Source organism: Chaetodon trifascialis, chromosome 15 (genome assembly GCF_039877785.1).
Source record: "Chaetodon trifascialis isolate fChaTrf1 chromosome 15, fChaTrf1.hap1, whole genome shotgun sequence".
In the NCBI taxonomy this organism is placed as follows: domain Eukaryota; kingdom Metazoa; phylum Chordata; class Actinopteri; order Chaetodontiformes; family Chaetodontidae; genus Chaetodon; species Chaetodon trifascialis.
The window spans coordinates 5,675,838-5,688,501 of record NC_092070.1 but is presented as its reverse complement, the minus strand read 5'-3'; the positions used below and the strand labels follow the sequence as shown (position 1 = coordinate 5,688,501).

The following is a 12,664-nucleotide window of genomic DNA, read 5'->3' as shown; positions in this document are numbered from 1 at the left end:
TGAAAGTTTGAAAAATGCGCTAACAACATATTTATCAATATTTTTATAAAATATAAATACATAATATAAACAAACAAATATTTAGATGGAATTTTTTTTCTTTTAAATTGTGACAAATACATATTAAGCAGGACATATTACATATAACTCTGTGATGGAGACACTGTTTGGAGACACTCAAACCTAGTGTGGCATTTCTGTACTGTATTTTCTCTTGACCTTGGCCAACATATACACAAATACCAATATATCTACAATATGCTAATATTGGCTGATTTGTCATGTTAACCATGTTTACCATTCATTAGCTCACTAGTTTAACATGTTAGCATGCTAATATTTGCTAGTTAGAACAAAGTATGGGACCAACAAAATTTGATGCTAATGAATCAGGTAGATGTTGGCATATTCAGTGGATAAGAGAAAACTTTGACCTGCTGGTGGTGCTGGATGACAAGTCAAAGGATCACCAAATCCGTCCAACAGTCACTGAGACATTTCAGTCCGAACCAGTGTGGTGGACTGACCGATAGGGCCGACATTACCATCCCTTGCGCCACAAGGCTGGCACGGTGAATAAAAAGTGGAACAGCTTCATCTTGTTGAATGCAGCACACAGATAGGACAAGGCAGCGGCATGAGCAGTCGTAGCCACCATGGTTATAAAGGGCACCGTCTCCACCTACACCACTCAAGCTGCATCAACATAAAATCAGCGGAGGAAGATGTCACAGTCCCACCCATGCTGTCTGATTGACAGGTGATCTCTGGACTGTGCAGTTCAGAAACATGACAACAGTGAATGCCTCCCCCTCCCCCCACAGCCCCCTCTACCCCACCCCAGAGCTGTAGGCTTACTGCTCTCTCTGTCTATTTTTATCTCGAGCTCCTCCTCCTCCCTGGCAGGCTATTTTCAGCTGTAGTCCCTCCATCAACCCCCCATCTCCTGTGTTAGTAAATGCTCCTCTTCTCCTCTCTTCTCTTTCCTTCCTGGTCTTTAATCTTTAAAAAGTCAGTCAATCTAACTAGAAACATGCAGCAAAAACAGGAATGAATGAAGGCGAATGGAGGTATGGATGTTGGAGGACTGTCCTTGTTCCCTCTCTTTCTCCTTGTTCTATGTTGTGACGCGAAAACGAAAGAAGCTGTTGTTGACTTTCCCTTCATCCGTCTAAACTTCCTTTCCACCCAGTGATCTACTTTCAGCCGCTCTCTCCTGCTCACCCTCCTCCCTCTGTCTCCTCTCTCCCTCTCTCAACGTTCATTCAGCAGCTCAAAGAGCGTCACAGACACACACCCGCATACACACACGCGCACCACTGACTCTCAGACAGGGAATATTAGCCGTCTGACCAGCAGCTGTTTCAAGTCGCTGTACCCGGCTCGGCTCTGCAGCAGCTTGCCCATTTTTGTGTGTTTTCAAGCGGGGGATAAGAGGACAGCGTGTGAGCTCTGGCTGCTCATTTTTCTGGGAGGATTCTAACTCACCGCTGGTCTTCTCCAGCCCAGCCTTTCCTCTCCTCGCATTTCCTCTGTTTTTTTATTATACTGCTCTGTACCTCTCTCTCCTTCCTTCCATTTCCCTCTCTCTGTCATTCTCTCAGCGCTTCATTCTAATTTTGGAAGCATGGAACCTCGGGGAGCGCTCTCCCAAAGCTATTTACGTCCTCGCCTCTCCTCCTCTTCCTCCTCCTCCACCTCCTCCTCCTCTCCTCTCCCTCTCGTCGTCCAGGAGGAGAGTAGCATGAGGATCCTTTGATGCACCCGAGCAGGGGAATTCAGCTTCTCCTCATCTCTGTATTTTTGTTGTGTTGTTAGCAGCGGGAAGTGGTGAAGAGGCTGCAGCAACACCACTCTCCAGCCGATCCCTTCCATCACTTCTCACCTCATGGAAATGCTCTGTTTTACAGCGAGGAGATTTCATTGATTCCTTCCTGTTTTCGGTTTTTACTTGTTCAATTTGGTTGGTAAAGACTGAGAGAGGGTTCAGTGCACCAGAGGACACCAACTTTTTTCTACCATCTGCAACACACAAACCACTTTCACTGTGTCAGGAGCCAGAAAAGCGTTCCGCATGGATCAGGACTCCAGGTGATGTAGACCAGAAAGACACATTTCAGGTCAACACAGAGCCTGTATTTCCTGAATTTGACTCTGAAAATCTGTTCCCACTTCGATTTTGATTCATTCCTGGAGCCAAGCAGAGGGGAGGATTTCTGGAACCTGCTGCTGAGGCTACAACGTTAGAAAAGAGGATTGTGTCCCAAGTGTCAGTGAGTGGCGATCACAGCAGAAATTGAAGAGCCAGAGACGGCGTAAGGTGGAGGAAAACTGAAAGGCAGAGGCTACCTGCAAAAATCAAACTGAGACTGCAGCCTAAACGGGTTACCTTTTCTGGATTACACAATAAAAGCACAGAGGAGTTTTCTCTGGAATTTTTAATGGAATTCGCTGTAATTTTTCAATCAGTTTTACAATAGAAACACAGAAAACATTTGGAAGTTTTTTCATCTCCTCCTAGAATGAATAATCCATGCTTCGATATCTGAAACCAGATTTTAATTTTTGTTTCCCTTCATCCTCGGCAACTTGCATCCTAAACTGAGCCATGCCACTTTGTCGGAAGAGGAACTGACTCGTGTTTTTTGTGACAAAATAGAGCGTTGTGTCTTGTCTTGGCATGCTGTTGCATCCCACGGTATCAGGATTGTGCGCCATGTTGCAGACCATCTATGAGACTGAGTCCTGTTTTTCCTCTACCAGCACAGACAGCCACCAACAGCCTCTGGAGCTCCTGAGTGACAGCAGGGGCTCCAGCACTGCCATGCCCACTGCCGGTGAGTCATCTCTGGGAAAGGAGGTGGGGAGGGGGGCTGCTCTGCTGGTCCAACAGACTAAAGGTTCAGATCCACATGTAAAAAGTGTTATTTGCAGTGTTTGGAAAAACAGGATGTGTGCGCATGGTGGTGGGTGGTTGCTTGTTGATGGAATAGGATATAAGGATAGACAGTTGGTTTAGGTCATAGGTTTTCAAACTGTGAGTTGCACCTCCCCAGAGGAGCACAGGGGGAGAGACTTGAGGCAAACATACTGTGTGAGGTGAAGCGGACAGGTGCATGCTGGTGTTCTAAAATCAATGGGAACAACAACACGTTCAGTGGTTTGAGCAACAGAGGCTGTGAAGTGACTTGAAAAGCCTTAGTGCCCGACTACTGCATTGTTCGTCAAAACTCGTGCTGCTTCTCAGAGTCGTAAGTGTGTGAAATCTGAACACAACATGATGCATTATTTTTAGATTCAGTGTGACCTATTGCAAATGAACTTTCAGAAATCTGCTAAAAAATGACCCCACAACTTGCTTGAGAATCATCATGTTTTAAATTTTTTGATAGTTGTCTGTTCATACATACATGGGTACACGGCAAACATGAACTTCTAGTAGCTAATTCAGCAGACTTATATTGGTGCCAGGTCGCCAAAATGTAAACAAATACTAGCTAAAATAAACAGGATTCCAGTTGTACCCCAGTGCTAACTTAGTGAATCCATTGAAACAATATACTTCCTGTTTACATCCTCAAAGTCTGTTGATTATAGGAACTGTACTTCTAAAGCTGAGAGCATGACTATTCCCCAAATAAAAGTTAGATGAAGTCCAATAGTATTACATTATTTATTTACTTTATTTATTATTTTGTTTTTGACCTTAGTAAGGCTCGGAATGTCCCTTCATCGAGGCTCTTAGATTCCTGGAACACTGACTCACTCCTCTATCCATTCATATAGGGATATTTGCCCGGGGTTGAGAAAAGCCTGTGGATATACAGACAAAAGTCAGCAATTTGAAATTATGCCCATGAATGACAAGGGCGTTGATGCAATACAAAAACATATTAAAAGAATTTCTCAGACTTGAGGCAGAGTTGATCCGTGAAGCACAATGCCTCCTCTTCAATTTTTCTGGAGAAAAAGGGCAAGAAAGTCCCAGGTGCTGTTCCATAAATCACACATGATTTACATCCACTGCTGTACACTGCTCTTTGTCAGTGTAGTGAGTATGATTAACCTTTTTTGAGAACCTTTTGAGACTCTAAAGAACATTTTTGAAAACTCTGTTGCTCTCTGAGCCTTTTGTTCAACCAACTCCTAGGACACTACCTTTATCTTCACTTTTAGATTGAAGTCATTTTTCTAATGCTGAAACACACATTTACAGTGTGAGCAAAAACATCCAGTGCCCTTAGTGAGACATGTGGCTATTAAATCTAATAATGTCTGTTGTGGACATTCAAACTGTGGAGGTTTTGGTACAATAAAGGCTGCTGAACAGCGAAGCTGCTGAAGTAAGGTGAGCCGGATTTGGAGTGTGGCTTGATGCCACCTCTTGATGCCAGCAGGTTGTTAATTGGTACAAGCAGGACGCACATTCACTCTAATCTTCTTTTCGACTGAAATTACAGTGTTGGCTCACTGGTGAATCCAAGTCAGTGTATATTTGTGTTTGTGTGTTTGTGTTCAGGCTTAACAGGCTCACAGACACTTGAATATTGGTGTGAAAGGGGCTCTTTGTCCTTGTGTTTGCTCTGTTTTTTAGAACTTATGCATTTTCGATGACACTGATGCTGCTGATGCAGCTGCTCAGCTTAACTTGGACAAAAGTACAGAACTACATTGTTAGTGACTACAAATATGTGAATGAAACTATTCAAACCAGCAAAAGGGTTTATATTTCCCATCAATAAAACCCTTATCACTCGCAGTATGTTTTTGCTAATAAAACTAGTGACTGACAAACTGTAGCCGTCATTTGGTGTCATGTTTCTGTCCAAATCACAAATTTAAGTGCAATATTTAGTCTCTTTTTAGATATGTTTTGGTCTTCACTAACTCTCTAGCTGTTAAATGCTCTGCCATGTTCACCAGCTAGTCGCTAATTTAGTCTGCCTGGTGTTTGTTGCTGGCCAGGTAGCTTATAAATGGTTTGTCCATGCTTTTTCGCTGAAAAAAGCATACCTGCAGCTTCTGGAAAAGAGGCAGATGAGAGCACTGAGAGTGAACCAAAACGATAAAGCTGTAGGCTGCGGGTAAACCAAAACAATGAGCTGAAACATCACAAAACACTCCTTTGAGTAGAGGGGAACTGCAGTGTTAGGGATATGTTTTTGCGGGTCCATCACTGTGAGTGACCTCCTTCACATTTACAGTCATTGGACCCATTGTTAATTTAAAAATATTGGTTAGTGCAGCTTTAAAGACATGCACACTTACTGTGCAAATGATTGAACCAGATGTTGTCAAAGACATAAAGCTTGGCATAACACAGCAGACAGCATCCGCTGTAGATGACCTACAGTCTGCCAGCCCATAATACTTCTGACCCACCCCAGTCTCTATAGCAACACTACACATGTGACTCCTCTCTCTCTCTCTTAGCTTCTAATTTGTCTAAAGTACACACAGCCATTATACTATTTTTACCTCACTCTCTCTCTTGCTCTGTCTTCTCTTTCTCCCCCTCTGTCTCAATCTCTCTCTCTCCTGGCTTTTTTTAGAGTGTTTTGCAGGGCTGATGTCATAGTGCCTATTTCCTTTTAGCAATGCAGAATGAAGAAGAGAGAGAGAGGGAGAGGGAGAGAGAGAGAGAAGAGAAAAGATGAATATTGGTTTCCAGAAATACCTCCCAGCAGCAGCAGCAATGTAAAAAAGGAGTGACAGAAACAGAGACTGAACTTCAAACTACATACCTCTGTCTTTATGAGTCTTTTTCCATGGTTAGCATAATATCTAACATCTTTTTTATTGACAGACTGTGTCTGATAATGATTATAAATGGTAAATGTAATCAGAAGACACAGATGAAGGAGCAGACTTAAGTTCAAATCAGGCTCTTGGAGTCACAGCGAAGAATTACCTGCTGCAACAACAAGCGTTGTAAACTGCTAGACCAATTTTGTGTTTGTTAAGTCTCTGTCTTTGTTGCTTAGGTCATGTGTTTCTGCACTACAACTTCCAGAGATCATCTGTCACATACGAGCGCTTGTAGGTGGACTGCTTTCTTTTGTCTGTTCATGCAAACTATTCACCTCTTTTTCTTGTTTGTTCCAAGCTGACTGGAAACACTTCCTGTGTAGCAGGAAAGAGACTTTAGAAACTGAGTGTGTTGAACAGCTGTAGGCTGGATCACAGACTACGTTTACATGCAGTCAATATTCGGGTTATGGTCAATATTCCGGTTTCTGAAACATTTGGAATAACCTGTTTACATGCGTGAGCAAACAGGGTTATTCCCGTATACATGGTAATTGTAATCAATTGGGATATCCCGATCAAAACAGCGATGCACGGACAGCGTGTCGACGCACAGAGAACGTCATGACGAAATGCGCGTCATTTCTGCTTCTTATTCCTGTATCCAAAAACAACAACAACAACAACAACAACAACAACAACAACAACAACAACAACAACAACAACAACAACAACAACAGCAGCATGGCAGATAATGAACAGCCCGGGGTCAGTAGCTGTCACCTTCGTTTGTTCTTTGGTGCCGGTACTGACCCACCACCAGTACTTGACACTATTCTGTCTCACTTTCTTCATTAATGGAAGGTGAGAATGTGAAGAAATAGGAAATGGAGCCGGAGCTGTGCCATCCATATCCATGCTACCTGCACTCAAAAGACCAAGATTCCTTGCGAATAGAACATGCGCAGAACAGAAATTAATGTTCAATTCAATGGGGATATTCCTTCCGTATACATGACCAAATATTCGGGTTAGAAAAGGAGTAACCCAGGGGTCATATTTGGGTTTTTAAAAACTGGAATATGCTCATATTCCGTTTTTTCAAAAGGGTTATTGGTGTTTACATGGCCGTGCGCAACAGGGTTATTCCTGATATTCCGCTTATGAAAGGGTTACTTGACTGCATGTGAACGTACCCACAGTCTCTTAAAAACAGACACACTCCTGTCAGTCTTTACCTCACCACTGAAAGATCCTCTATTAATTGTAACATTGCATTAGAACTGCAAAGAGTAGTCAATTAATCGATCAATCATTGGAAATTAATTGGCAGCTTTTTTGAGAATCGACAGATTCATTGCCAGTTAATCTGTGTGGTATTTTTTATGAGTAATCCATTTAGCGATGTTTGAAATCTAAGGAAGTATTGAATATTGAATCACAATTTGAGTTTTTGAGTGTGGACCATCCAGCAGATTCAGTTTCCTATCATAGACAATAAAGAAAACGGAAATATTCACATTTGAGATGCTGAAAAAATGGCAAAAATGTAGGGTATTTTTTGCATTTTTTCATTAAAACTTTTCAACCTATCGTCAACCCATCTGATTGTCAGTCTTGCTTGTGCATTCTTATCAGTGAAATGAAACTTTTATCAAAGGTCATATTCAGGCAATGTATCCATTTGATACAGTTTATAGGGATTGTAGACAAATATGTTTATGTTCCTCGGTGTGAGAAAATCAAAAAATAGAGCTGAGAAGATTATTTGAAAATAATTTACAACTTGTTTGATAATTTATGAGTTGTTTAACTTCGGTCCAGACTGAAATATCTCAAGGATTGGATGATGGTCATGAAACTTTGTTCAGATATTCGTGGTCCGCAGAGCAAGAATCCAGATGACTGTGGACATCACGACTTTTCCTCTATGAGGTTGACGTTCATAGCTTTGAGTTAAATGTCTTCACAACTGTGATGAATTGTTGTAACGTTGGTGTGATCCTCTCACATTTCATTCAGGGCCATCAACTGGTTGAAAATCGATTTGTGCATTACTTTTGTTTATGACCATATATACCTGCATGAACCTGGTAAACATTACCTGCTAAAACATCAGCTTGTCAGCACTGACACAGTGAGCATGTTGTCATGCATTTGTTAGCATTTAGCTCAAAGATCCACTGCACCAAAGTACAGCCTTACAGAGCTGCTAACATGGCTTTAGACTCTTTTTTCTTCTTTTTTCAAGCAAAAATGGCATTTCAGTTCCTGCCTTTCAGTTGGCTGGATTTGCTGGTTTTCTTTTTTTTATGTGATGATCAAGTAAATATTTTTAAGTATTGGACTGTCGGTTTAGACAAGACAATCCATTTGATGGAGTCACCTTGGCCTTGAAGAAATTGCGACAGACATTTTAAATTAGTTTTTGACATTTTGTAGACCAAATGATTGATTAGTCAAGACAGTAATTAGCAGATTAATTGGAAACAGAAGTAATCGTTGCAGCACTATAAAAAGAATTGTTCTCGTACCAGTTTAACGAGGGATGCCTTATAGAGCACTACTGGGAATCCAACTGGACCTGCCACTGAAAACATGGAACCTTCATTTGTTATCTTTTCAGAAATTATTTTAGCCCACCGCGTGAAGTTGTCTGTGCTGCGTTAGTGTGATGCATACCGAGTCATGCTAGGACCAAGGTATAATCACCAGTCTGTGTTCATTTCTAGCTGGATTCACCGACTGCACAAACTGGATGCACAGTCTGTCTTTCATTCTTTTTACTGAGTTCGTCCTGGTACATGAAAAACTGTGTTTAACTGCAGTGAGCTGTAGTCAGTTAGAGACTGATATGACTGACTGAAATGTTGCCTCTTTGTCAGACTGTACGTTAGTGTGAGAGAGTGTGTGTGTGTGTGTGTGTGTGTGTGTGTGTGTGTGTGTGTGTGTGTGTGTGTGTGTGTGTGTGTGTGTTTACCAGACTATAAATGTCTTCAGTTTGACGTCAGACGCTGGCTGCTGTGGAATGCTGCTCTTGTGCCAAACGGACTGTTGCACACACACACACAGACCAGTCTCTCACATACACATGCACACAGGGATAGTGTGTGTGTTGTAGTGGAAGGGGAGACACGTGCGTCACAGTGAAATGCCAGAATATTTGTTTAGGTAATTTAGCTGCGAGTGGCTACACATATATGCACAGACACACAGCCTTGTTTATCCCTACCTCTCAGTTTTTGGGCTTTTTACCAACTTTCTCTTGCAGCAGTCACAGTGACTGAGCTAACAAAATGGTCACAAACCAGCAAACCTGAAACTGCACTGCTTCTTTGCATGTGTGTGAAAAAAGGAAAAATAACTCTTTAATTCAACAAGATTTAGTCAGAAATAAAATCTGAGCTTGCACCCAGCTGTAACAATGGATTTGAATAAATCAACCCTATTCCTCACTATTTATAAAGTTCGTGTTTTTCTTTCTGTGTGTCAAGGTCTGGGGTCAGAGGTCAGATTGTGACTTAAGACAGTGAGAATTAGCAATAATGAAATCTTTCCTTCTGTAATTAGTGACAGTCGTCCAGGACAGGGCTAATAAGCTTGGCCTTATTGTGGATGTTGGTGTTTGATTAGCTTAGAACCCGCCTGACGCAAAAGCACAAAGGGTGTGCCAGAGAATGGGAGGTGACCAATCAGAATACCTTAGTACAGAAAGGTCATAGGTCAGACAGCACTGTAGGTAAGTCCTAATTGAATTTCCTCCTTGGTCAGCAGACAGGTAATATCCGACTTTCCACGATGTTGCAGTGTGTGACATCCTCCAGGAAGTAACCTGATCCAATAGAAGGGGTCAGCTGAGGTCAGGAGAGTGTAGTCACCACAGGCTTGTGGCAGGTCAGTGTCACTGCCCTGCTCAAGGGCACATTGATAGGTGCAGATAATGATGGGATGTTGAGACCCACCAACTTTGTCTCTCCCTCCCCCGTCTGCATATCAGGCAGTGTGTTAACCTTTTGGCTCTCTGCACGACCAATAGCCAACCTAAAAAAACTGGTGTCACACAAACTCTCTCTTTCTCTGTCTCTCTGTCTCCGTCTCTCTCTTTCTCTCTCTCTCTCTCTCTCTCTCTCTCACACACACACACACACACACACACACACACACACACACACACACACACACACACACACACACACACACACACACACACCCACACACGCCCACAGTGATCAGTGTAAGCTGATTGGAGCAGCTAAGCTGATAGGAGCTTCTGATCTGAGAGCTGCAGAGTCTTAGCATTGTATGTTATACTGTACATGAATACTGTAAAAATTTAAATAACCACACACAGAAAATGTTTCCATCCACCTGTATTTTATACATGTTTTTAATTTTTACACATATGCATATATTCAGCCTTTTCTTCAGACAATGAGATAATTCAACAAAGATAGTCAAAAGGTAAACTCAGACATGCAATAAACTACAATGAAATAAGATCAAAATAAGTAAAAAAGAGAATAACAGTAACATTTGTACAAAATGCTATGTATTGGATCTCAAACAGAGGTCATGCAAAATTGGCTGGGTGAGTTTCTCATCCCACACCAAACCAAGTCAATCTAGAGAGTGAAGGGCAGAGCCAGAAAATATGAGACTGTGTGCCCTCTGTCATTTGATATCTGTCACACAATGGGGAGACAGAAGGGTTAATCTTGTGCAACTTCGATTTAGAATAGCAAAGACAGTGGACAACTTTGAACTGGATCAGCTGATGTCTGCTGTCAACACAGTAGTCTAGTTACTTAATGTAGGACTAGTTAACCCAGTCTTTGTTGCTCTGTTATTTTAAAGCAAGTTGTTGCAGAGTGGTGATTTTAGGATTCACTGTGTGTCTAAATGTAAGGAGTAAGGGTTTTGAGATGCCCCAGGGTGGGCGCCGGAAAATGGCCCTCATTTTTAAATCCTTTTATCAGAGATGTCCCAAAATTCTACAGAGTTTAATGGAAACAGGTTTAGGGAACAAATCATGAATTATATGAAGCATGTGACTTAAATATCAACTGAAGAGGTTAAAACTTCAAAGCTGTGTTGAGCAATGTGGAGACTGAGCCACCAACTGATAATATTTGCCCACTTCCTAATATAGAGGTAGAGCATCGAAACAAGGGTTAATTCTTTTTTCCTTTGGCAAGTTTTCAGTTAAAATTTGCCCTAAATTTGGATCAAGGCTTGACTATAGAGAGTGTGTGATTAAGTATTATCAAAATGCATAGGTTTTGTAATGTTCCAAAATGTTTTTTTTTTGTTAGGCCATCATCTACTGAATATATCCACTTAACGTAAAGGAATTTCCCCAAACATGCTGACAGATTTGAAATGATGATAATGAATTCTGGGGCTGCACGGTGGTGCAGCAGGTAGTGCGGTTGCCTCACAGCAAAAAGGTTGCCAGTTCGATCCCCGGGTCAGGCGGGGCCTTTCTGTGTGAAGTTTGCATGTTCTTCCCGTGCATGCGTGGGTTCTCTCCGGGTACTCCGGCTTCCTCCCACAGACCAAAAACATGCTCATTAGGTTAATTGATGACTCTAAATTGTCCGTAGGTGTGACTGTGAGTGTGAATGGTTGTTTGTCCTTGCATGTGGCCCTGCAATCGGCTGGCGACCAGTTCAGGGTGTACCCCGCCTCTCGCCCATTGTAGCTGGGATAGGCTCCAGCCCCCCGCAACCCCGAAAGGGATAGGCGGTATAGATAATGGATGGATGGATAATGAATTCTTGCCTCAATGAGTTCCCATATCTTTCATTTCACACAGTGAAAGGTAGCTAATGCCACTGGTGGCTGGAGCAGGAAATCAATATTAATCTATCATACTGATTAGCCCAAATGGAGGCCACAAATCCAGATCAGTACAAGGTGGTGCATTTCTTCACTGGTTGAGGGCAGGGACATGTTTCCAATTTTGACATTTCGTATTATTCTCATGTCTGCAATGCAACCGAGCACTGGCCCGTCCGGCAATCCTTGTTCCTTTCTTTTCACCATGCTGCTATAAATAACAACAGCTTTCTCTGATCATTTGTGTCTGAATATGTATGGCGCATGTTAACATATTCTGCAGTGTCCTTTAGCCTAGCCTCAATAAATAAAGGCTAGGCTAATGCCAAGGTAACACTAAGCTAATTTTAAGTCCAATGCTAAACTAATGCTAGGCTAGTGGCTATTTTTAGGCAGCGGGTTGCGGCATTCCTCACTTCTTACTCCACTATCACAGCTCATCTAAATGAAATGGGAACTGCCTCTGTGTGTGGGAAGTTGGGGGGGTCAGGGGTATGCTATGAATGATGTAATAGTCCCACAACATTTTCCAGACTAATCAGTCACTCTTTTCTTTCTGTTTTTCTCTGTCCTGCAGTAGTGGAGGTGAAGAGCAGCCTCCCATCAGGCATGCAGAGCCCAGTAGGAACTGCAAGTGAGCAGAGAGGAGGAGGTGGAGAGGGTGGTGAGTAGGGAGTCCTCTAAGAGTCCTTGAGGGAGGTTCCATGTCTCAAAAATGGAATTTGATTTAGTGGGTGGAGTGCCTCCTAAAAGTGGACCAGCAGACTGTCCGGGAGTTTTAGGGGATTCTAAGGGTCTTTTGGTGGGTTCAAGGGTTACTGAAAGGGGAACCTCACAGGTTTTACACATCAAAGTCTGTTCACTACTGCATACGTGAGACAAGTTGTATAAAGCCTTTTGTGTCATCAGAGGGATTTTTTCGAGTCTGATAGATTGCGTCAGTTGAGTCTGAAGAAAAAAAAATCAGGTGGTGTGGAGTTAGAAACAAGTGAGCTTGCCAGACCTCTGTAGCCTGCTCCTCATTTCTGCTTCGGGGTAAAGGCTCCAGGCTAGATTAGCTGCTACTAGAAAAGCATAC

At 42.3% G+C, this 12,664-nt stretch overlaps 1 protein-coding gene across 7 annotated transcripts in view; it reads left to right on the top strand.

The window, feature by feature from the left end:
• The window catches only part of hdac5 (histone deacetylase 5), a 60,134-nt gene that overhangs the window by 21,830 nt on the left and 25,640 nt on the right, over positions 1-12,664 (top strand). For 5 of the 7 annotated variants that reach the window (XM_070980831.1, XM_070980830.1, XM_070980829.1 and 2 more), the window contains exons 1-2: positions 1,827-2,837; positions 12,164-12,250. In XM_070980831.1, coding sequence (XP_070836932.1) covers positions 2,681-2,837; positions 12,164-12,250 — 244 coding nt within the window. In that variant the 5' untranslated portion in view covers positions 1,827-2,680. Of the gene's footprint in view, positions 1-1,826; positions 2,838-12,163; positions 12,251-12,664 lie in introns of those variants that run through there. The other 2 variants (XM_070980832.1, XM_070980834.1) reach the window with 1 other exon arrangement.